General features: G+C 44.8%; 1 protein-coding gene across 1 annotated transcript in view; it reads right to left on the bottom strand.

The window, feature by feature from the left end:
• Positions 1–24,408, bottom strand: part of SH3YL1 (SH3 and SYLF domain containing 1) — a 483,838-nt gene that overhangs the window by 385,954 nt on the left and 73,476 nt on the right. The window contains exon 2 of the mRNA XM_085610793.1: positions 15,599–15,709. Coding sequence (XP_085466919.1) covers positions 15,599–15,709 — 111 coding nt within the window. The remainder of the gene's footprint in view (positions 1–15,598; positions 15,710–24,408) is intronic.

Below are 24,408 nucleotides of genomic sequence, written 5' to 3'. Positions count from 1 at the left end.
TACGGATAGCTTCAGAGGTGGGTTTACCTCTGGGTATATCCAGAAGCAGTCGCGCAGCAGCATTCTGTAATGATTGAAGTCTGTTCATTTGGGTCTTGTCAATTCCCAAAAATAGACCATTACAGTAGTCCAACTTTCAGAGGAGGAGAGCCACTACCACTAATTTCTGTTGTTCCTTACTAATAAAAGGAAAGATGTTCAAGGTTTTAATAAGGAAAAAGCAGGAGGAAGTAAGGCTGTTCACTTGAGCCGAGAAGGTTAGATTACAGTCAAAGATGACCCCCAGATTTCTGATCTTAGTTGCTGGGGTGGGACATTGCCCGGCTGTCGTAGGCCACCAAGAAGCATCCCACCGAGGTTGGCCACAGCCAAATTCGATGACCTCCGTTTTATCGGTGTTTATTTTTAAGAAGCTACGATTCATCCAGGCTATGATCTCTTCCAGGCAGGCATGAAACCTGACTGCCGTGTTCTCAGGATGTTTAGTCATGGAGATTATAAGCTGCGAATCATCGGCGTATGATGTAAATTCAAAGCCATGCCTCCTAATCAATACCGCCAATGGCAGCATATAGATATTAAAGAGGGTAGGTGACAAAGCGGAGCCTTGAGGGACCCCACAAGGCAAAGAAAAGCTCTCTGACTGTAAACCCTCCCAACTCAGGCTCTGAACTCTTTCGTCCAGGAAGGAAGATAGAAGGGACAATGCTGTGCCCCTAATGCCCACATCTTGGAGCCGCTGACCCAACACTGTGTGGTTCAGTGTCGAAAGCTGCCGACAAATCAAGCAGAACCAAGACTGCATTTCCCCCCCGATCTATAGTTCTACGGATCTCTTCTGTGACTACGATCAGGGCAGATTCAGTCGAATGACTTGGTCTAAAACCATGCTGGGCTACATCCAATAGCTCGTTAGTTTCGAGATGGTCAGTCAGAGTTCTGTTCATGAATTTTTCCATGATCTTAGCCATTATGGGCAGCCCAGCAATCGGTCGGTAGTTTTTTTAACTCTGTAGGGTCCAGCGTGGGCTTCTTTAATAAGGGCCTAACAGTTGCCGTCTTCCAGCAGGCTGGAAAGATACCAAATTCTCCAATCTGATTTAACAGTGGGGTTAGCATCTCCCCAATTCTACTTGCAACCCGATGGAGCACAATGGCAGGACAAGGGTCGTTAGATGATCCTGATTTTAAGGAAAGAAGTGTATTACTAACTTCCTCTTGACCAATCCTGGGGAAACTCGTAAGTTCCCCAGGATTGGTCTAACTGTCATTGGGGGATATTGTACTTTGTCTGTAAGCAGGCAAACCTCAGAGAGGTCATCATAGATAACTTGAACCTTCTTTTGAAAGTAAGTTGCCATCCTGTCACAGATTATTTGGTCAGTTTTAAAGAGCTCTCTAGCCGAGTTTCCTGCTTCGTCTATTTTGTCTGCGAAAAACCTCTTTTTTGCCTCAATAATGGCCATTTTATAATCTTTAAGGGCAGTATTATAGATCATTTTTGCGACTATATCATACTCCAGCCGCCATTTTCGCTCGGCGGTACGACATTTCACCTTAATAGCTTTCAGCTGGGAGTTATACCAAGGAGAGGTTGGCTTATGCCTCCTAATGGTAGACCATCTTTCAGGGGCTACCTGATCAGCTGCTAATTGAAGCCAATCGTTAATGTTGGATGCCGCCAAATTGCAGTCCGTAGATAGCGGCCCAGGACCTGTACTGAGGGCCACTAGTAGATACTCAGCACTGACTTTATTCCACCGTCGGGACAGGATTTTCGTTGATTTTATCTGTTTCTGTAACAGTGGAAATAGGAGCTTAATCCCGAACAGGACTGCATAATGGTCTGTCCAGGACAGAGGAATAACCTTTACCACTTTTGTAGTAGAGTCGTTAGAAAAAATACCGTCCAGGGTGTGACCCGCCTGGTGGGTGGGTTCAACAACCAACTGGATCAGTCCAAAATTGACAAGATTGTCAAGGAGTTTTCCCGTGTCTGAATTGTCGCCAAGCTCCAGGTGGAAATTAAAATCACCAAGCAGCAGAAACGGGCCCGAATCGGTTTGTGACTCTAAGTAGGTCATCAATGATTGGGCAAAAATTGCTTTTGGACCAGGGGGGCGGTAAAGTAATAGGCCCTGAACATTCATTTCATTATTTCTGCTGATAGTAAAATGCACGGCCTCCGCCGAAAGATCTTGAATGGCACTTATTCGCAGATTAATATAATACCGATGGACAATAGCAATGCCCCCCCCTTTTCCCCCTTCCCTGTTGTGTGAAATCACCGCATAACCTTGAGGTAGGGCTGTGTTCCAGTCTGGACATGAGGCATTATCTGCCCATGTTTCAGTCAGAAACAGAATATCAATGTTGGTACTTCGAATTATGTCTTCGATTTGATATTTATGTTTGCTCAATGACCGAACATTAAGCATCATACAATGAATGTATCGTTCCTCATCGCCGGATCCACAACCAGCTACTCTAGGCTGGGGGGGGGGGGGGGGGGGGGGGGGGGGCGGGGAAACGATCTGAATGTTTCTAGGAGTATTCATCATGCTACCTTCCCTCCCTCTTAACTCTGCCTCGATCAGGCCTCCCAAGCGAAACCCGCAGTTAACACACTCGGTCTTACCTGGGGGAGTTAAATCGTGTAATTTACACGAGCCATGATCATAGGCCAGCATCTCCACCCTGCTGTATTTTATGGAACGAGATCGACCAGGGGTTGGGCGCTGGACGCGTTACGGACGCTGACGGGCGCAGACAGGCTTGCCTTTGGCGCGCCTTCGGCGCGCCGCCGGCGCGCCCGCAGCGCGCGTCCGCCTTATCGCGCCTGTCAAATGCTCCATACAATAGAGGTCAAGGAAAGACTAGCGCGCCAACCCTGAGTGCCGTGCGGGCCCGCTAACATCCGGGTCCCGCCAGGGTCGAGCGCAATGAGTGTAAAAGGAAACAGCAGGTAAAATCTGAGCAAATAAATATCTTTCCCTGAATGTTGATGCGACCTTTCCCAAATCTGCGAGAGTGCAGCTGATTTTAAGAATGATTAAAAACGATGTTCAGGCTAGTTATAAAAACGGTGATAGCAGCAGTTTGATGTAAACACTTAAAAGTCCCATCTTACAATCCTAACTGACTCAGAACATGGTAGAAATTTGAATTTAGTATGCCTGAACTCAGGATGATAAAATACATCTTTCAGTGATGTTGGTTTTAACATTCTGTGTTTGAAAATGCCACTTTTAGTAAGTAGGCCTTTTCTTGTCTAACCCTTCAAACCTGCCTCTGCTAGGCTGTGTGTATTCCTTTGTCTGGAGTTTGAGTGACAGGGCTGGGGAATTCCAGGAGACAGGGTGAGGTGTCCCAGTGGTGAATAGAGATATCTAAATCCAGATGGTTGGGAGAAGTTGCACCTGGGACCTGAATAGGGCTGTGCCTGCCTTCCACAATGCTGGCTCCACCTCCTGGGGAGCGGCTGATGTCTCTGCCCTGCACAGTGAATGAAGCGAAGGAATCCTGTCAACAATGTGCTCCAGAGCTGTACTTGCCTTCCACAATGCTGGCTCCACCTCCTGTGGGGCGTCTAATGTTTCTGCCCTGCACTGTGAAAGGAAAGGAGAAGTCTGGTAAACAGAGTGCTCTGGAACTGGGTTGGACTGGGCAAAGGCCCCTCTGCCTTCAGAGGACAAAGGATTTCTGGATATAAATATTGGGACCCTGATCAAGAATTTAGATCACTTTGGGAAAACAAGAACAACCTCTGCTGAGGGAGGAACCGGAAGAAGCTGAGGAGGAAACTATCCCTGAACCTGGGGGATTGGCCTGCAGTGGTTGCCTTACTGCCAAAGAGAGGAGAAAGGAACTTTGTGTGTACTTTTGCTCAACTTGTGAAGGATCTCTAAAGGCTTGGAAAAGAGCTTGCCTCCTGCTGAAGTCTCAGGAACAACAGACTTCACCCCCCAGCTCCCCAGAGTTCTTTGGAAGTGCCTGCTGCTGTTGTTGGGCCTTCTGAGGGACTGCGTGTCGCAAGGAGCTGGAAGCGCGACTCAAGAAGGAGAAGTGTGCCGCCGTCGGAGCGGTTGTCGTCGCATCTCGTAAAGTGAGTCGCCGCTGCAGCATTGCATTGAGCGGAAGCGTCTCACATCATCCAGGAAGTGTCTCGCAACGCCGAAGAAGCGTGTCGCCATCGCAGCCATCGTAGCTGACGCATTGCACCGCATCAAGAGAAGAGTCTTGCATCAAGGAAGAAGCGTGTCGCCATCGCAGCCATCGTAGTTGTTGCATTGCACCATATCAAGAAAAGCGCCTCGCATCCACGGAGAAGCGTGCCGCCGTAGGAGCTGCTGTCGTCGCATCGCGTAAAGGGGTGTCGCCACTGCAATATCGCATCAAGCAGAAGCGTCTCGCAAACGTCGGAGAAGAGTGTTGCTGCCAAGGCCGCTGTCGTCGCATCGCGTAAAGTGTGTCACCGCTGCAGCTGAAGCATCGAGTCGAGTCTTCTCGCAACATCGGAGAAGCGTGCCGCATCTGGAAGATCTTCACGTCTTTATTTCTTTGCACCAAAATCTTCAACGCATCAACATCGTTGCAACACTTTTGTTGCCCTGCGTGTTGCATCTAAAAGGTACATTGACTTGAAAGTGTCGCATTTAAGAACTTAAGAGAACTAAGCAAAATCCTACCATCTAAAGTAACAGTATTGTGTGCTTTTGTCGTTTAATGCACTTGTGGTAAATCTATATAAAGAATACTTATTTTTGATATAAAACCTGTATGGTGTCCATTTGTAGTGTTGTCACTTGATTACTGTATGTGTTCACAAATGCTTTACACACTGCCTCTGAGATAAGCCTGTCTGCTCGTGCCAAGCTACCAAGGGGGTGAGCAGGGGTTATTTTAGGAGTGTACCCCCTTACCCTGACTAGAGGCGAGGGTCCCTATTTGTCACAAGTGCATACCTGTGCCAACTAGTGCCCCCCAAGTCTAACAGTCGAGATCCATCTGTAGATCTTGCGGAGGGTGTTGAAGCAGGTGGAGGCGACTGCGTTGACTAGTTTGGTCATGGTGAGTTGAGTCGAGGATGACTCCCAGGTTGCGTGCGTGATCGGTAGGGGCCGGGGGGTCCCCAGTGATGCGGGCCACCAGGAGTCGTCCCATGCTGAGGGGTTGGGCCCGAGGATGAGGATCTCCATCTTGTCTGAGTTCAGCTTAAGTCTGCTTTCCTTCATCCAGTCGGCGACGGCCTTCATTCCCTGGTGGAGGTTGGATTTGGCGAGCAGAGGATCAGCTGCATGTCGTAGGCGTAGGAGATTATGTTGAGGTCGTGCTGTCGGGCGATGCGTGCTAGTGGTGCCATGTAGACGTTTAACAACTTCGGGCTGAGGGAGGATCCCTGTGGGACGCCGCAGATGATCTTGATGGCTTTGGAACGGAACGGGCGGACTGAGTTCTGACGGTGAGGAAGGCGGTGGTCCAGTCCAAGGCCTTCTCTCGGATCCCTGCGTCGTGGAGGCGCGTGCGTAGTGTTTGGTGGCAGACGGTGTCGAAGGCGGCGGAGAGATCCAGGAGGATGAGGGCTGCTGTCTCGCCGTTGTCTAGAAGGATCCTGATATCGTCTGTGGCAGCGATGAGGGTGGTCTCGGTGCTGTGGAATCCTGATTGTGAGGGGTCCAGGATTGTGTTGTCTTCGAGGTGACGGGTGAGCTGGATGTTAACTATCCTCGATGACTTTTGCTGGGAACGGAAGCAGGGAGATGGGCCGGAAGTTCTTGAGGTCGCTCGGATCAGCCTCGGGTTTCTTCAGTAGGGCGTTGATCTCTGCGTGCTTCTAGTTCTCAGGTAAGGTAGTGGTCTCGAAGGAGAGGTTGATGATGTTGCGCAGGTGGAGTGCGATGGAACTGCCGGCTTTGTTGAAGATGTGGTGTAGGAGAGGGTCGGATGGGGATCCGGAGTGGATTGTGCCCATGGTCTTGATTGTGTCCTCGATGCTCACGTTGGCCCAGGTTGTCAGGGAGTCGTGGATGGTGGGGTGCGGTGGGTCCGGCGCGTTGAGGCCTGCAGGGGTTGTCCGGGGTTTAAAACGGTCATGGATGTCGGTGATTTTTCGGTGAAAGAAGGTGGCGAGGGAGTCGCACAGGGCTTGCGATGGTGGGATGTCGTTGGAGAGTTCCTTCACGATGTTGAAGAGTTCCTTGCTGTTGTGTGCGTTGTTGTCAAGGCGGTCTGTGAAGGAGGTCCTTTTGGCGGTCCTGATGAGGTGGTGCTGGTGGTTGCGGATGGCGTCTTTGTGGGCAGCGCGGCTGTCCGGCGTCTTGTCGCTGTGCCATATGTGCATAAGCTCCAGCCTTGTGCAGTCCCCCTGCTATTACAAGTGAGCGAGAGGCGCTGAGGTGGTGGTATTTGTATTGGTGGTGGTATTAGTGGTACTGGTGGGGGCATTGGTGGTGGTGATATTAGTGGTATATGTGGTGATATTGGTGGTGTTTTTGTTAATAAAAAAGACTTTTGAGAACAACCCGTCAGGTGGCTTAGTGCAGATGACATGTAACACAGATGTGCTGTTGTCAGCTTCATCCCATTAGCACACAATTACGTGCTACCTGAAATTCACAAGACTCAATTTGCTAATCATTTCTAAATCCATTTACTTGGGGGTGGGTGGTTGGGGGTTGAAACAGACAAGATAATGCCGGGTTAAAGTGATTGAAAGCAGGCGCCCATGTTACAGAGCGGCCGTGCTGCTTAAAAAAAACACAAGCGGTTTCAGCTGAAGCAGCGCATGTCCAGCCTGCAGGAAGAGAAACTCAATAAAGTAAATTGTGCTTCCAGACTAAATAACAGGTCCAGTGTAACAACCGAAGTAAAGAGGCCAGTAGCCATGGGAAGTTACAAATGAAGACAAGGTCATTCTAAGGAGGGACTAACAAGCCTATTAACAAATCCGAAGGCAGCATTTACGAAAGACAATTACACAAGCCAGTGGAAAATATGGGAGGAGAGTGCTTTACTCCAATACAGTAGTCTCGCAGAGCGAACAGCGCTTGTGCACTGCCGCTAGGCTTGACCCAAAAATGCTGCATCTATTTGTTCATGGAAAATTTTGATGAAAAAAAACTGTGAAAGGGTGAAGATGTTGGAAAAGTACAAAACGCTGCAAAGTATTGGAAGTCCAATCAGTAGCTACCTAAAATGTCTTAGTTAACAAACCCCTGTAGTGACCAGCTAGTCACTGGTCTAGTGTTTCCTGTGCCGGCCACTCCCCGAGGGCTGGCTTACACTCCACCCCACACCCATCCAACACTGGTATCACAGGACATGTGACCCAGATGATTAAAGGGGCTGGGCTCACATGCCCTGGGCCAGTTCCAGTATTGCAGCGTCTGTGTCATTCTTATATGTGCATAGGGGCCTAGGGCCCCCTAGTATCACAACCCCTACTTCTGATGGGAGTGCATTTACGTGAATGCAGTGGATGCTGCATCAGAACAATCCAAAGAAACCGGGGGTGGTACCACCCAAAGGACACGGGGAGTACTCCGAGTGCCTAAATGCCGATGCAGTTCTTCCCATACTTTTTGGTACCACGACCCAATAATTATAATGACAAACTTTCACGAACCACCTAGCTTTGTGGTACAGTTTGCTTGTGACCCATCTGCACAGAAACTGGACCGGTGTTCCATTTAGAGAGGATACATGAATATTCCTGACCCTGACAATTTTGCAGCAACGGATTTTATGTTTTTACAAATCAATAGCCTTGGCCTGAGTTCAGTGCTGCAGCCTGGAAGGTCTTAGCCTTGTCAGCTGCACATGCCTCTCTTCCGTGCCAAACGGGGGAGAGGCTTTGTGGACAATTTAATGTCATTACTTGCAGGTCAATCTGGAGGGAAGGCCAGTGAGTGTAATTAGGAATCAGTCACATTTAAAGAAGGTGCTTGATTTGTAACTCAATCCTCCCCTGTACTAATGGTCAAAATACTTTGTTTAGTAAGTAAATTCACAACACCACCAGATAAGCATGTTTGGGTTCCCAGATTGTGTTCTCGGCTTTGTTCTATTTAAATTATGTTACATCAGATTAACTACTGACATATTTCCACAAAAACACTGCCACATAGGAATGTTTTGGTCGAACATGGTGAGATGTGAGAATATGTAGATGTATGCCCGTGGTTAATCTGTTGTAACATAGCTAAATAGGACAATCCCAGATCTTGCGCAACCCAAGCGTCTTGAGACTCACAAGTATGTAACGACCCACACAGCTAGCCTAGTGTCAATCTTAGCAAAGGCTTAGTACTCCAAGTAGAAACTCACTGCCTGAAGTAAAATTACCACCAAGTCATGTGCTGGAGGGATTCTGAACTACCTACAATGCAACCATATTACCTACCTCGCACATGGTGCTTCCCAAAACTTACCAGGATCCTGGACATGGTATCATGTATTTGAGCTAGGTCGCTCTGTTCAGGTATACTCAGATTGTGGGATAAATTTCAACTATCCTCTTTACTTCAAAGGCATAGTCAGTTCTTTTTACAATTTGTGTAGCCTGTTGATAAAGTAATACATTTGTTAAATGTATTCACAGAGTGAATGGCACCTTTCACAGGAAGCAAAAGGCCTTCTTTCTTTCCCTCACTTCATGGTTGCCAACTTCTTCACGGTAAATAACATTAATGCTCTTTACACAGGACAAAACTCACCCACAGTCCTCTTACAAATATACCCGGTTAGCAAACCTCACTAAGATTTGGTTCTAACACCATTCGCAGGAAGGCCTTCACAATGGCCATCTTGAAATACTTTAACAGGTGTTAGGGAACAAGGACGCTATTTAGGTTAATTGTATAACTTATTTGATAAGGCTGTAAAGTTTCATCAACAATTCAATGCTTACCTAATAAGAGGGTGTGGGGAGGGGGGAGATGGCAGCCGAGTGTGTGGTCGGCAGGCAGTGCATTGTCAGAGTTCTCGGAGGATGACCAGTGCTTAACCATACATCCCCACCTACCTTGTATTGGACCCTCTTTTTGGGTGAGAGGTGGACACTTTGGATGGTTCTGCTCCTCATCTGGCTTTAGGTAATTAGCATGTGTAGGTCACAGTCCTTGGCAGCCATTGATGGCAGAACCTGGTTCTGCTCTTCTTGGTCCCTGTCAGGTCTGTGGCTTTGTGAGCTTCTCTCACCGGATAGTGCTGCTACTGCCAATGCTTGCCATGTTGCTCACTGTTTGGCAACAACTGGGATGATCCAGTGCGCTCGAACCTCTGTCCCGGATCCCTACCGCAACAATGAAGTTACTCGGACTTTCAAGCATCTACAATGAGGAGAAGAAAAGTCGTGGAGGACAGCGAGTTCGAATATACCAAGGAGCAGGCTAAAACACTGGCGAGACACTATCCTAGTTAGTGAATGTGTGGTATTGTGGAATTTAAGAGTAGGGTGAAAAAAGAAGGGAAAAAAACAAATGGTCAACAGGCAGCAGGTGGCACTGGGGGCTTTTTCTATGCTCATATGAAACTCAAGCATGGTTGTGGCAACCCAAACATTTCTGAAGAGAACTGTATGGACCTTTAATCATATCAAGATTTTCCAAAACTGTGGGACCTCACACACAAAAAAAAAAAAGACCCGGGGAAGGAGTGCGGATGAACAAGTATGCAAAAATAATAGACTCCAGCTAACAACCAGGAGGGCATAGAAGACGGTGTACAGAAACAAAATATAACACTGATCATTCCAGGAAGGTTGATGAAAAACCTTTTTGCAAGGTAAGAATTTGCATACACTGGATTTACAATTTCTCACCCTCATTAGGTTCTGAAAACACCGTATGCTGTGGCACAAATGGTGTGTTAGAAAAAAAAACTGACATTTTACAGCCTTTAATTTCACACTCCCTGTACCTCAGCATGATTGTAAGACAGTTCACTTTATAAAATTCTCTAACTTTGCAGTCAGAGAAAGAAAATGTGAACACCAATCTCCAGTATAAAATAAGTAGCAATTTGTAATAAGCAATAAGCTGACATTTGACCTCTACCGTTAAATGCACAGCAAATTTGATAAGATAAAAACAAGATTTTACACCATCTTTATTGCTTATTTACTTCCTGAATGAACACCTCTGGCTCTCGTGCCTGAACAGGCCAAGAGGCCCTAAAAATGTAACTCTCCTTGCCCGTCTCCCACCTCTTCTTTCCCCCCTCGTTTCTAGGCCTTTTCTCTTCCTGTCTCTTTTTCTCCAACTATCGTCAGGTGGGGTTCGCTAAAGAAACGGGCTAGAACGTCTCAATATACTGATGTACAAACTGCACTTGATACAACCTATGCTAACCCTGTAACAGAGCTACCAATATGTTCTTGTATAAAATGTAATAAAACATGTTGAAATTAAAAAAAAAAATTCACTCTGCCAAAATCTGACTCCCCATAGCGAGTGGACAAGTCGATTTTTAGAGGCCTGATTGCCATAGTGCATTCCCCCACGCATCCACAACCCTAGTTTAGGGTGGCTGAAGAATTTCACCATCTTGAAAACGCCCTGACACATGGCATTATGGGCTTGTTAGCAGTAAGGCAAACAGGAACTATTGAAAGAGTGGGTAGGGGTACCATGGAAACCCTAATTCTATCGGTTAGGAAGTGCCTAGGCTTTACCTCACTCACTAGCTGCTGCCAGTCATAAATGTGGCACCCAAAGGCAACGGGACTGAACAATTTCTTGACCTGCAAAAGACAAAACGAGAACTGGACCTAAAGTCTGACACGAGGATCCATGAAAGACTGAACCTTCTCTCCCTAGTACCCAGGACCAAAAAATGGACTTCAAAGGTCAGTTGGCTGACCTCCTGTGTGGCTACAGGGACACAAAAAGCTACAAGGAACCTTTTCCCTGGAGTGTTCACTTGACCAGTAGGAATCACACCTAGTCGGATCTTGCTGGTGTTCTCACTGCTGGAGAGAATACTGCCCTGTAAGTGCTGCCACCAAGGGAACCTTAGAATTACCAAGGGCAGTAGCTCCAGAAACTCTGAAAAGACTAAATCAGAAGGTAAAATCTTTGACCCAGGTGAACCTGGTTGGTGTATCTGACCCGAACTCCTTCGTTGTCAGCCTGAAATTAGGCATGGGACCATGTGAACATAGACTATCATTGGTGCTCAGTGCTTTTTGGCACTATTTCTACTGAAAACCTTAACATAAACAAAAAAAAGGAAATCACTGGTCCCCATTTCTCTTTTTTCTAACTTAGTTTGAGATTTTATTGCTTGGTGTTTTGACTTTAGTACTCTTTTGGTTCTGCATAAATGCTTTACAAATTGCCCTATGTTATGCACTCTGTACTTTGCCATAGCTACCAGGGGCTTGAGGTCAGGTAACTTTAGTGACTTTAAGAGTTCACCATGACAAGAGTTGTGATTATTCCTTGAGGTGGTTTGTTCGCCCACCCCAAATAATAATTCTAATTCTTACAAATACAGTTCTGTTCAGTGTTCCTTAACCTTATGACTACCATGGACTCTTGCTTAATTATTAAAATTCGGAGATTACACTGAGTCATAAGTGGAAACGGGGAGGGGGCAAGTTTAAGCAATTTTGATAATTTGAACCTCAAAACAATAAACGAAGATAGAGAAACAAGCATTCACAAAACTATTTAAAAAAAAAAAAAAGGGTATGGAAAAGTTGGGGCTTTTCTAAACTCAACTGAGATGACCCATCATCAATACTACATTCGGTTTGATCAATTGCACTAATCCCACTAATCTACCTGAATACTCCAATTTTAAATTCCTTAAAGTTTATGGAACAAAATGTTCAGTATTACATTTTGCTTCTTCATTTATATACACTTTATCAAGCGGTTAATACTATTTAACTTTCTAAGCAGTCACGGACCTCATAAGTAGGCACTGTGGACCCCCAGATACCAATTTAAAAAACGCGGGTTAGAGAATTTTGATCAAAATTCCATTACAGAGCAACAAGATGATAAACCAGACAAATGGCAAATTGAGTAGATATATTTAGAGGTAACAGAGAAACATTCAGCTGCAGATTTGGGGGAACAGACATTAGGTGTATAGAATATATTACTAGGGGTGTGGAGTGAGCTTGATCGTGTCACTGATTTGTGTTGACAAGTTGTCAGTCATGTAGATGCTCAGTTTGGATGACAATAGATTTTTACAGTGGTCTTCTAAGCACAGAGCAAAAGGGTGCCTCTCAGTCAGAATAAGCTTAAGTGAAGGGTCAGAAGGCGGCTTTATTTGTATTACTACGTGGCACAGAACAGGTCAAGAGTTGTGAGGACTATGATTAAATACAACAAGCCTGAGAGGGTGTACCAAATTAGTGGTAAGGGGAGGGATACTGTGGATGTCTTAAGACAAGAGTATGAACTGTAAAGGTTCTGTTTTTAAGAGACAACGTCCAATCTTATAGTGCCACTTTGTTCCAGAGGGAAAAAAAGATTAGCGTGGAAGACCAAGAAGGAGGTTATTGCAATAATCAGTGCTGAGGATTTAGCAGTCTGGAAGCGGACAGCAGAATGCTCAAAACAATATGGCCCTTAGACGCATGGCATTAAGTCATCGTGTCTGGGGAGGACAGGGTTGTAAGAACAATGTCCGTAAGGTAGCGAAGACAGAGGAAACACTGAAGTAAACAGCAATTTTGAGGCTTAGGCATGACACAGAAAAGGGTCTCTAGAGTTGAATAACTGTCAATCTGAAATCAGGGTATAATGTAGCGAGGACAACGATAGGAAGCAAAAAATGTACATAATCAGCATAAAGGTGCTATGAGAAACTAACGAAAAAGAGGATGCATTAAAGGTAGGTGCAGTAGAGAAAAGAAGGTTGACTTAAGATGCAGGACATTGGGGAAATCTAATGTGTGTAGGCATAAGTGTGAAGAGCTCCAAGAGATGAAGGAGGAGGAACTGAAGTTCTAGGAACAAAACCAGTTTAGCAAGGTTTTGCAAACGTCTACAAAAGGAAGGACTGGCAGCATAGTGAAGAGGTCAACAAAAATCAAATGACGCAAAGAGGTCAATAACTATTTGTAAAAAGGTAACGTGACTATTGTAGGCAGATGTGATTAGTTTTGACAAATGTGCTATAGCAATATCTGGAGACTGGAGAATATGAAATCCACATTGTAGAGTGTTCCAAGTTAATGGTAGGGAGATACAGGAAAAGGCAATCAGACACTAGTCATGCTAGTCTTTTGGAGATTAATGGGAATCAATAGACCGGGTAATAGTTGAAGGAAGAGAAGGGTTTGTTTTAGCCTTTTTTGTAGAAAAGTAATGATTATCACAGACTTAAAACATTCTAAATCAGTGTAAAGGAGAAAGGGATGATTAGAAAAGAGCAGTAAGGCAGGATATGCCTTTATCAGAGTTTTGATGGTCTTGGGACAGAAAGGGTCAGAGATGGCGCAAGTAAGGTTTACTGTCGTCAAACTAAAGGTGATCTCTGTAAGGTTTGTAGAGAAAAAAACTGTTAGGCGGAGTATTTGAGACAGCAAAAAGTGTTTTGTGCATCATAAGAGGGAATCTTAACAGAAATATGAAGCAATGTAATTAGCTGCGAGGCTGAAGTGAGTTATTGATCGCATGGTGAAAGGTAATAAATACCCATGCTAGTCAGTGGCATTGGATTGGTGACCGATAAGGATATTTTTCATCAGCTTGTTTAGTAGTGTTAAGGGACTCTTGAACTTCAGATACACACAATGTTTTTCTGTGAGACAGGGAAGTCTGCAATGCTGCTGTCTGTATTAACCTGTCCTGGTAGTGAGAGAAGCTTGCATTACAGATACCGATGTAGTATCTATTTCCTGTCCGTTTGAATGTGGTGGAAGAGCATGCACTGCTACACTGTATAGTGTGTGCAAGGAAAGTGTGCTCCTCCCTTGTACGTAGTCCTTCTCTTGCCCCTCCTAGAATGTTGGACTACCCTTTAAGCACACCAGATTCCCTCATTGGACCACGTGCTTCCTCTGACACTTGCACTATCCTTGTTAAATCATTCAGTTTAAAAAAATAAAAATTATATTGAAAAGGTTATCATCACAGTACTTTATCGTTCAGTGTGGGTAGAGCAGCATTTCTACAAACCTATGTTTCCCAGGAGCAGGCCCTTTTGTACCACTGGAGTTTCTCTTGCTACTCTTACTCTCAAAGTTCAAGAAGGGAGCAGGAGGAGCAACAATCTTTGGAAGAATCAATAGGGAGCACCTTTGGGACATATCAGTCTGTCAAATGTTTTTTGCAAATGCTATACAGTATCCCCGATGCTATGCTCCATGGCTAAAGACAAAATGAACAAAAGGCACTAGGATATGACAGGCATGCCATTATAATGCACAATGCATGCACATGGCTACAAAATGAAGCGAGCAATTTTCTTTTGTTTACCAGGATGGATCGGCATATAATAAAAAATTTAACAAAAGTAAGCAGCACTTAAGTGTTTTTCCTTCTTTTTTTGACGTGCGGACGAGGGGAGCAACATAGAGGGCGGAAAGAGGAAGAGAGGCAATAGGTAAGAGAAGAAGGGCGCAGGTGTTGAAGCAACAGAGAGGATGGGTAGGAGAAGCAACGAGTGAGAGCAACATCGAGCAGGCCAGGGAGATGCACACCGGCGAGTAAGTGAGGGAAGTACACACGGGCGAGCGCAACATGAGGGGGGTGGGGAGAAGCACACTGGTGACCGAAAAACTGAGTGCTGGGGGAGAGAAGTACGCAAGGAAGACCGTGGTAAAACACTGACTCTTATGGAGTGTTTAAACCAAAAGTAAAAATTAATGCTTGGATAGCAACTAGAGGAAGCAATAAAGCCAGCTGATCAAAAAAACATACCTCCCATTGGAGGGACAAATATAACATCAACAAGCTGGGACACAAATAAGCAGGCAAATGAGAGAGACAGGAATGCCAACCTACGGTAAGCATTGGGTGGGCTCAAAGCACCTGTGCTTTCTTGGTAATCTCACAATGTCATCTGGTAGACTCGATCTAAATATAAAATAAGGCTCTGAAAGCAACAGCAACAAAACAAGGGTGGTGTGGGTATGGTTTAAGGGCCACCAAGACTCAAAGAACGTCAATCATACTACAACATTACTATTGGTAAATCTACATCGATTTAGATTACTCAAACTTGCAAGCATACTTTTGGTACAACTATAAGAGAAAAGGATTAGAATTGCCGATGGTGGTCTACTTCTAGGCAAAGACTAGATCCTTATTTGAGAGAGAATAAAGGGAAACAAGGGAATCTCTAAAACTAGTATTTAAGTATCACTCCTGAATTTAACTATTAAACACATTCTGCACAGAGAAGAATGGTAATGGAAGAAAATGCACATATGGTATAGAATACTATGTAGTAGTTGTCCATAACTTAAGTGCGTTCCCACATTAACAACAAGTATATTCAATTACTTCTTGCTCTCTCAAACAACAACACATACTATTGCACATCTGTTTTCAAACGAACTACGCTTCAGCCTACAGTTAGTAGGCACTGAAGGAGCAAAAACATTTGAACTACAAATCATTTTAATACTGACGTGGTATAATCTTGTCCGGTCCACTTCGAGAGCTTATCTCAGTAAATTCTTTCAAAATTTTAGCTGCCTTTTTTGCTTCAGACTTCAAGTTGGATGGAATAGGATTATTCACTGAAAAACAAACAATTGTAATTCATATATTTAAAAAATTTTTTTTTTTTACAATTTGTGGTAACTATATATTTTTTATTAAACATAACAGAGCTGGCATTCGGTGTTCTAATAAGAATCATAATTAATGTCAATAACAAAATAACTCGCATCAGTAATAATAATAATTTGTTAGCCTACCAAGTGTAGAAGCTTTTGTACAATTACACTAAAATGTGCATTAATATTAGCTGTTCTGCACCTCAAATCACACGGGCGTGCAGATATGGAGTGTTAGAAATTGTGTTGTTGGTTGACTGGGTTGTGACCCCCTGGTCAGGCAACAGTCACAATCCTTTGCAGGGTGAACCACAAAAAGTTACTAAATTAGCCGCTGCTTAACCCTGGATAGTTTGGAACTAAAAGCAGTCAGGCTTAATTTAGAGGCAATTTGTAGCTTATTTATGCAGCACACAATCAGTCAAAGTAAAGAACCAAACAATACAAATTGCAGACCTATTTAGAAAAATGTAGTAACTTAATACATTATTTGACACCAAAATAACAAATTCAATCAGGAGAACCAGAGATATGATTTTTTTAAGTTAAGTGATATCTAGCGCCTAAAAGATCAACGCGCCAACCATGGACACTTGGTCACGCGAGACAGCGTCAAAGTCAAACATTAAGGCCGACTGCGATGGAGCATGGTTCAGATCCAAGAAGTGGATTGGGCCCGGTCAACACTTCCGTTCGGGACTTAGAAAATGTTTAAGAAAAAGTTGCTGATTAAGGTAGAAGTTCTGCGAGGCAAGGCTACAGGAGTGTCCAAAAAGAGGACGTGTCGTCGCCGGATGGTCATGGAGCAAAGCTGTGGTGAAGATTTTTACCTTTGGACTTAGCTGCCAAAATAGAAGTTGAAAACTTGCCAGCCGGAAGAAGCAGAAGACTGTAGCCGAAGACCGTTCCACAAGGTTGGATACTCCTTTGGCGAAGGACCACTGAAACAGATTTGCTGCTGCAAAGAAGAACGTAGCATGAGAAGCTCCAAAGTCAATCGGACCTGTGATTCACCTCAGGCGCATAGGCGAGCAAGTTAGTCCCGCTCTCTTCCTGGTTCTCAAGCACTTTGACCACATTTTGCCCAATTCCTCGGTCTTCGAAAATGCCAGTCTGGCAGCTTTAGCACCACAACCAAATGTCAGGGAGGGGATAGAGATCACGTCGCGCTCAGGACTCACTCAGGCTATGTATAGGTGCAGTTCAAGATGGTGAGAGTCTATTATGTCCCAGTGGCTCCAAACAGGAGGCCACTAAACTAGCCCTTGGAATCACTTCTGTCAATCCTGTGTGCAGGTGAAGATTCAGGGCTCAACAGCAAGGCTGTCCTCTGAGGGTTCAATGCAGGCTCCAAACAGCAAAGCAGTCCATTGAGGTACAGCAACAGTCTGGAGGATGCACAGCAGCTGACAGCGGCATGCAATTCTCTGAGAGTCCTTCCACAGTTCCAGTAGTGAACTGAAGAGTGGGTCTGAAGGTCCTATTTTTATACTCTAGTGACTTTCTTCTTGAAGGTGGGAGCTGCTTTGGCAAAGGTTCTTTGAAGTGTATGTAATTTCCTGACTTCCCCTTTCCTGGCTCCAAGCTGGATGCAGCAACAATACTGGGCCATTACACCCTTTGTGTGAAAGCAGAGCACAGGCTATTCAGGTGTGAGGCTGTGAGCTCAGCCCCCCACCATCCTGCCAGCAGATGGCCCATTGAGGCACACCTAACCCCGCTATTGTGTGATTATCCGGGAGGAATTCAACAAAGTTGAACTGTCAGCTACACCCAGTCATGTGACCCGAGGCAGGCTGCAGGCACAAAGGGCTAGGGGCAGGAATTTTTTTTAATTGTAATGAAAAATCTGAGCGGGTCTAAAGGTCCTATTTCTATACCCTGATGCCCTGCTTCTAGAAAGTCCTGGAAAGTTTCATTGACGTGCACAGAATTTTCTGCCTCTCCTGCCGTGGCTCCAAGCTGGCTGGAGTGACAATACAGGGTTGCTAGGCATATTGTGAGGAGACAGGGCACATCCAATTCAGATTTAAGTGGGGCTGTGCTCACCCTCTCCAGCCTCTCAGTGATGACCCATTGATGCACACCTAATTCCTCTTTTTTATGACTATCTGTGACGACTTCACAAAGTCGAACTGTCAGCAACTCCTAGTCATGCAACCCAAGACAAGCTGCAGGCACAAAGGGCTAAGGGCAGGAAAATGTAAACTTTCTAAAAGTGCCATTTTCAAAATTGTAGTGATAAATTTGACTTTACCATTAACAAAGATTTATCATTACAATTTCATAGGTACCAACCATGACATATCAACCTCCTCTCTATCAGTAATTAAATAATATTAAAATGTAATCAGGAATCCCCAATATTATCCTAAAGGAGTGGTAGGACTCACAATAGTGAAAAGCAGGCCATGTAAAACTTAAAAGGACTTGGCCAACCTTTCAATCACACAGACCCCTTCCTATGGCCTACATTAGGGGTGACATTTGCAATAAAAATAAAAAATAAAATAAAAATAAATAAGGAGTTTAAGGCTGGGTAAGGGGGCTTCAGTGCCAAGTCAACATGGCAGTGTGGCACTGCATTCAGGCTGCAATAGCATGCCTGGGACATGTTTTGGAGAGCTACTTAAGTGGGTGGCACAAGAAGTGCTGCAGGCCCACTGGTAGCATTTAATTTACAGGCCATGGGTATATGGTGTTCCACTCTACAAGGGACTTATACTTAATAAGCATATTTAGTTTACTTATACGCCAAGTAAACCATGTTTAGTGGAGTGAGAACAAGCACTTTAGCACTGGTTTGCAGTGATAAAGTGCATAGAGTCCTAGGGCCAACATAAACCAATTCAGCAAAAAAGGGGAGGAGGAAGGCAAAACGTTTGGGCGTGACCCTGAAGAAAGGACCATTAAAAAAAAAAGAAGGCAATACAATTGAAACAAAACTATTGAGATGCATTTAAGTGTGTTTTACTGGCTTAGTCTAACTAGGCCTCAACAACATCTTTTTCAAAATGAGTCAAGTTGGCCTATATGTACAATAGTAAGTGGATTGTTTATTTGTGAATGACACTGTTCTCGAAGAGTTTGCTAGAAGAAATTATTTCGCATTTTCAAAGAATGTCCTACTTGATAATAATGATAGTATTTTTTTATAAAGCGCCTGGTTACTCCATCTGGTGCGCACCCGCACTAGGATAGCCCTCCCTATAACCCTAAGTGAAGATTGCTATCTAGGAGAGCAAACCAAAAACCTAAAAATAGAAAGATCTAAAACGGAAAGAGCAGACTTTGATTAAAAAGCTCTAAGTCTGCCTAAACAACCATGTTTTGAGTCTCTTCTGAAAGGTTGTTTCTGAAGATGGTCTCAACCCATCTTGGATGCTCGAAACCAAATGAGCAACCACCCATGCATATTCTTTTTATGCTTGCACTGCTGTTTGTGTTCTAGCACCACCACATGACACTAGGTCAGAAATGGCAAATCTACATTTATGTAGTGAGTTAGTGCTAAGGTTATGTGACTTTTAGAATTGTGAAAATAGGATTGGTTAGAGTTATGATCATACCATGCTGATTTTGTAATTCTTAATTTCTATGAATGAAATCTGTATTTAAATGCTTGAATTTGGGGGGTGAGCCTGAACTATCTTTGAGATCTTTGCTGAGCCTTCAGTGATGCTGCGAGATTTGGTTTTGCTGCACATTTGAGAATCTGCATATCTCCAAGTTTTGCCCATTATTATATTATTCTGCATTTGATGACAAACGATTTCTATGTGAGATTATTTCTGCATTTGAATCTACTATTTCTATATTGTCATTTTCAATTTTTATAATGAACCTTCGTGATTTTTCTAAATTCTAATCCATCTCTCTCTTTCTGAGTCAGTGCTTCTTTATTGATTGTATTTTAAAATGCCGTTTTAAAACATAACTAGGCACACATTCCCTCATAGACTTTGAGGTTAACACCGTCCATGATTCACCGAATCCATTGCCGCTCTTAAGCAACATTCTGTTGTTGCCGATTGTTAGGGATGCAGCACAGAGAAGAGATTTTTTTTCTCTACACTGGATGGCCATTTTAACTCACTAAAATGCATGGCACAGATCCTCACCTTACTGAATGAACTCACTTCTGCTGCTGTGTTAAAAATATTTATATGTTGTTGTAGCTTGAAAGCAGACTTCATAAATGTGCTATGGTGTGCTGGATTAGGAAATTTAGTCCCAAAAAGTGCCAGGATTTGTACTGAGTGCTAGCAATGCCAAAAGCAGTCAGGCTCATTTCAGGCAGTTGCAACCGAAATGAAAGAATAGCTGTAGTGTTTGCAAACACTACAGCTATCCATTCCGATCTGGAGAATAACAGAGGTACCTGCAGGATTACAACAAAGACAATGACTACAACATTTGAGAACCATTCACAGAAAATGTCTGGGAGGATCTGAATTCTCAGTGTGAAATAATTTGTGATTTTCAAAACATGTATTAGATAGTAAAAACGTCTACTATAGAGTTCCTGACAATAAGAAGACTTTGTATATACATAAATGCATCCCAACTTGCAAACAAGATCAAAAATGTTGTTCAATAACACCAGGATAAAAGACATATAACTGAGTTCTAATAAGTTGCACTAAAACGAACTGGGGTAGGGTCAATACATCGAAAAGCATATTAGTCTTTTTTTTTTGTGTGCATTTTGTCCTGTCTGTCCCACTCCTCCCCACCCCCTGTCGACACTCCCCTCCCCCCCCCTTCCCCCCACCACTTATAGAGGTTACCTGGCAGAGCCAGGAGTGTGGCATCCGACGCGCAGAGCCCCGCGAGCCTACAGAGTCTTCCCCCAACACCGCATATAACTATAATCTAAAGAAAGAAGAGAGCGGAAAAAGAGTCTTATCTCCAAGCAGCAGTATCCCCAAGCCCCAACAGGAGAACGAGAGAGAAAAAAAAAAAAAAGGAAGAAATAGCGGGCATACACCCCTCCATTCAACATAAAGAGGGAACATAAGAATAAAAGGGAACCACGAATCAAAAGAAGGAGAAAAAGATAGGTACTCCCTTACTGAACAAGAAAGCGCTTCTTATCAAAAAGGAAATCCGCTGAGCCGTTGAGCCCAGCAACCCACTCTCAATGACAGTAAACTATTATAGCTATAATTAACACATTATTAACTAGAGACATTGAGAAAAGCGTCCTCCCATATAGTCAAAGAGTTCATAAGTCACAAGTTATATTAATTATGTCTTGAGAGCTCTTCAAGATATTTTTGCGCCTGGATTTCAGAAACAAAGCTGCGTATGACCCCCTTGAAAATTATTTTCAGCCTAGCAGGGTTCTGCAGATATACTTCGGCCCCCAGTTTTTGAAATGGATCAAAGAGCTGCCGAAGCCTCCACCTGCGCTCCACTGTAGCATGAGCAAAATCTGGTCTAGTAAAGAATGTTATTCCCTCGAATGTTCGCTTCTTTGTTGGTCGGGTCAGATCGAAGAGGGTTTGGCGAAGGAGAAAGTTTCCAAAGAACAAGAGCATGGCACGAGGGTGTTGTGAAGTTGCTGCATGTTTGCCAGGAAACAGGGGGAATCTATGGACTCTTTGAATTTCCCTATCCAGATCCCACGATTGTAGCTCTGGAAACGCCCCTCTCAATAAGTTAATCATAAACTTCCTGGGGTCATCCTTCTCTGCCCCTTCTGGAATTCCCAAAAAGCGAAGGCTGTTGCGTCTGTCGATTTTCTTGCTCCTCCATTTTCCACATCAAATCTTTTACCACCCCCTCATGTTCCTCTTGCTGCTTATGAAGCGTAGACACATCTTTTTCAAGCTGTTCAGTCCTTCCCTCCACCACAGCCATTCGATCCGCTATATCGGCACAGGTTTTACCAACCTTTCTGACTGCCCCTTGTAGTTTTTTAGCTGCCATGCGGGATCTTCGACTATCTGACTTAACTTCATCCTGGAAGCTTCTAATGGACTGCAGGATAACTGCTAGGTCAGGTTCGCTTTTTGGATCACCATTATCTACCACTTTATTGCTGCCGTGGCCAATGCTTGTTGAAATATTGCTTGATGGGATGCCCCCCGAAGCTATGGCAGCTGGGGCTAGAGTGAGAGGGGTGTTATAGTCCCATTTCAGCTCTCTAACACTCCAGATAAGTCATCGCCTCTTTGCGCCCGGTCTCTGCTTCTCCTTTTAAGAAGTTTTTTAGTGCCTCTTTTTGTTCTCTGGGTATCAGTATTAGGACTACTAAACCACTTCTTGCCTGCTTCCCCACTTGACCGAGAAATGCTAATATCTGACATTTCGGAGTCCTCTGTTAGGGAGTAAAACTCATCCTGATTATCGGGCGTTTTTTGACTCCAGTCTGTAAGTGTCTGATTGTCGTGAGGTACGGGTGGAGGAAGAGTGGCACTGCCGGTAGAATCCTTAAGATCACTAGGGGTGAGCATGGTGATGGCTAGAGTAGAGGGATACAAGTGTGTGCTAATCATGATGCCATTGGTACTATTGAAGTCAACTGCCGCCGGGACCACTGGTACCTTGGTGAGGGTTATATCCGTTTGATCTATACCATCAAAAGTAGGGATAACAGAGCCTGCTGAGGTGGCAAAATCCTGCCTGTCGATCGGCACACTGTTTACAGGCCCACTTGCTACCGCAAAGCTACTGGAGATGAGAGGTTGTAAGCCGGTACCTTCCTTAAGTGTTCGAGTGCTGCCTCTTTTCCCCATGGGGTTGGAGGTTAGATCTTTCTTCCTGTGGATCTTTAACCCCCCCCCCCACCAATGATTATGTTTTAAGAGTAGGTTTTGTTTTGGGGTTCAGGAATATTGGACATTTCAAAAGCCTTTTCCTCTTGTGGATTGCCTGCATTACCTCCTGTTTTTCGACTGACGGGCTAGAATCGATCATTCTCGAGTACTTCCTTCCTCAAGGCAACTCGACCATAGTGAGGGGGTAAAAATAACGTTACACCTGCGATATTGTGCACCTGGTCATATACGTTTGCTGTTTAGCACTCAGCTGAATTATATTTATTCTTTTCTTTCCTCTAAGGGCCAGCTGTGCCTTCTTGATGTTCTGTCATTGGTCAAGGAAAGACAGAGGGATGTTCAGCCTGATTATTGCTTCTCTTTTCCCTGGTTTCCCCCACCTTCCCCCGGCACCTTGGTTAGCTGTCACCCTAATATATTTGTATGGGTGGCAGCGACCGCTGTGTGGGTAGAGGATTGGGATATTCTTCGCTCCTGCAGTGTTGGGGGGGCAACAGCGTGGGGACAGAACATTCTGCATGGGAGACTGGACCGCATCCTGACAACAGCAGCCATACTCCCCTTGATTAGCGACATTAGCTACCTAGTACGTACCCACTCGGATCACAATCTGCAGATCATGACGCTCAGCTGGGAGGGGAGACCACCCCCCTGATCTCTGCCTGATGGAGGCGTTGGAGGATCCATCCTGTCGCAGTTTCCTGGAGGCCGCTGTGGCTGGATACTTTGCACAAAATGTTTGCTCCATTGTATCCCCCCCAGATAGAGTGGGAAGCCTTTAAGGCCACTGTTGGGGGGCACTGCCTAGGTCTAACCTGGAGCATCCATAAACAATTAGACATCTCACTCGCATACATAGAGCGGAGACTCCTACAGTGGTAATCACAGACAATTACGTACCCCAAAGCACGTGTACAGCTTGAGACACTGCAGGCAGATAGCTTAAAAATGCTAGAAAAATTGCGTTGCCACAATCACCTAACCCACTCTGCCCGCACCCACACTTCATCAGATAGGGCGGGTAAACTACTAGCTTTCCTCATTAGACAGGAGTGCCCCCATCATCGTATACATGCAATTGGAGACGAGTGTCAACAGTTGAAGTACACACAGCTTGGTATGCATGAGGCCATGACTAAGCACTACACCACACTTTATACATCTACCACGCATGGAGACTCTTGACAAATAGATTCATTTCTAGACTCCGTGCAACTGCCCTCCCTATCCATTGACCAATTTCAGGAGCTGGACTCCCCCCTCAACTGAAGATGAGATCAGGGAAGTGCTTGCTTCTCTGGCTTAAGGGAAGACACCGGGCCCTGACAGTTTTCCTACAGAGTTCTACAAGGCTTATGCCAAGTACCTGGTACCCTGTTTACATGCACTCTATACAGCAGCGCTCGATAGTGCAACCCCTCCCCCCTCTCTTTGCACAGCTAACGTTGGCTCTCTGTTGAAGCCAGGCAAAGATCCCACGGCCTTAGAATACTACAGACCCCTAGCGATCCTAAACACAGACTATAAGATCCTGGCAAAAGCCCTTGCCAACAGACTTGCCCCCCACGTACTTGGTGCATACGGACCAGAATGGCTTTGTCCCTGCCCGGAACACCACACTCAATCTTGACGCTACTTCAGGGTAGCTGAATACGCCCCTCTGAATTGGCCTCACTCTGGATGCCTTGCGCTAGATCTTGAGAGACCATTTGACTTCCTGGAGTGGAACTTCCTTTTTGCAGTGCTACCAAGTTTTGGCATAGGTCCCTATTTCCTCAGCATGGTGCGGCTATTACATAGGCGCCCAACGATCTGTGTCAAAACAGGGTCCTTCATATCGGAATCCATTCAGGTGCATCGTGGGACCTGCCAGGA

Source organism: Triturus cristatus, chromosome 6 (assembly GCF_964204655.1).
Source record: "Triturus cristatus chromosome 6, aTriCri1.1, whole genome shotgun sequence".
Classification (NCBI taxonomy): Eukaryota; Metazoa; Chordata; class Amphibia; order Caudata; family Salamandridae; genus Triturus; species Triturus cristatus.
This window is presented reverse-complemented; position numbering and strand designations above follow the sequence as displayed.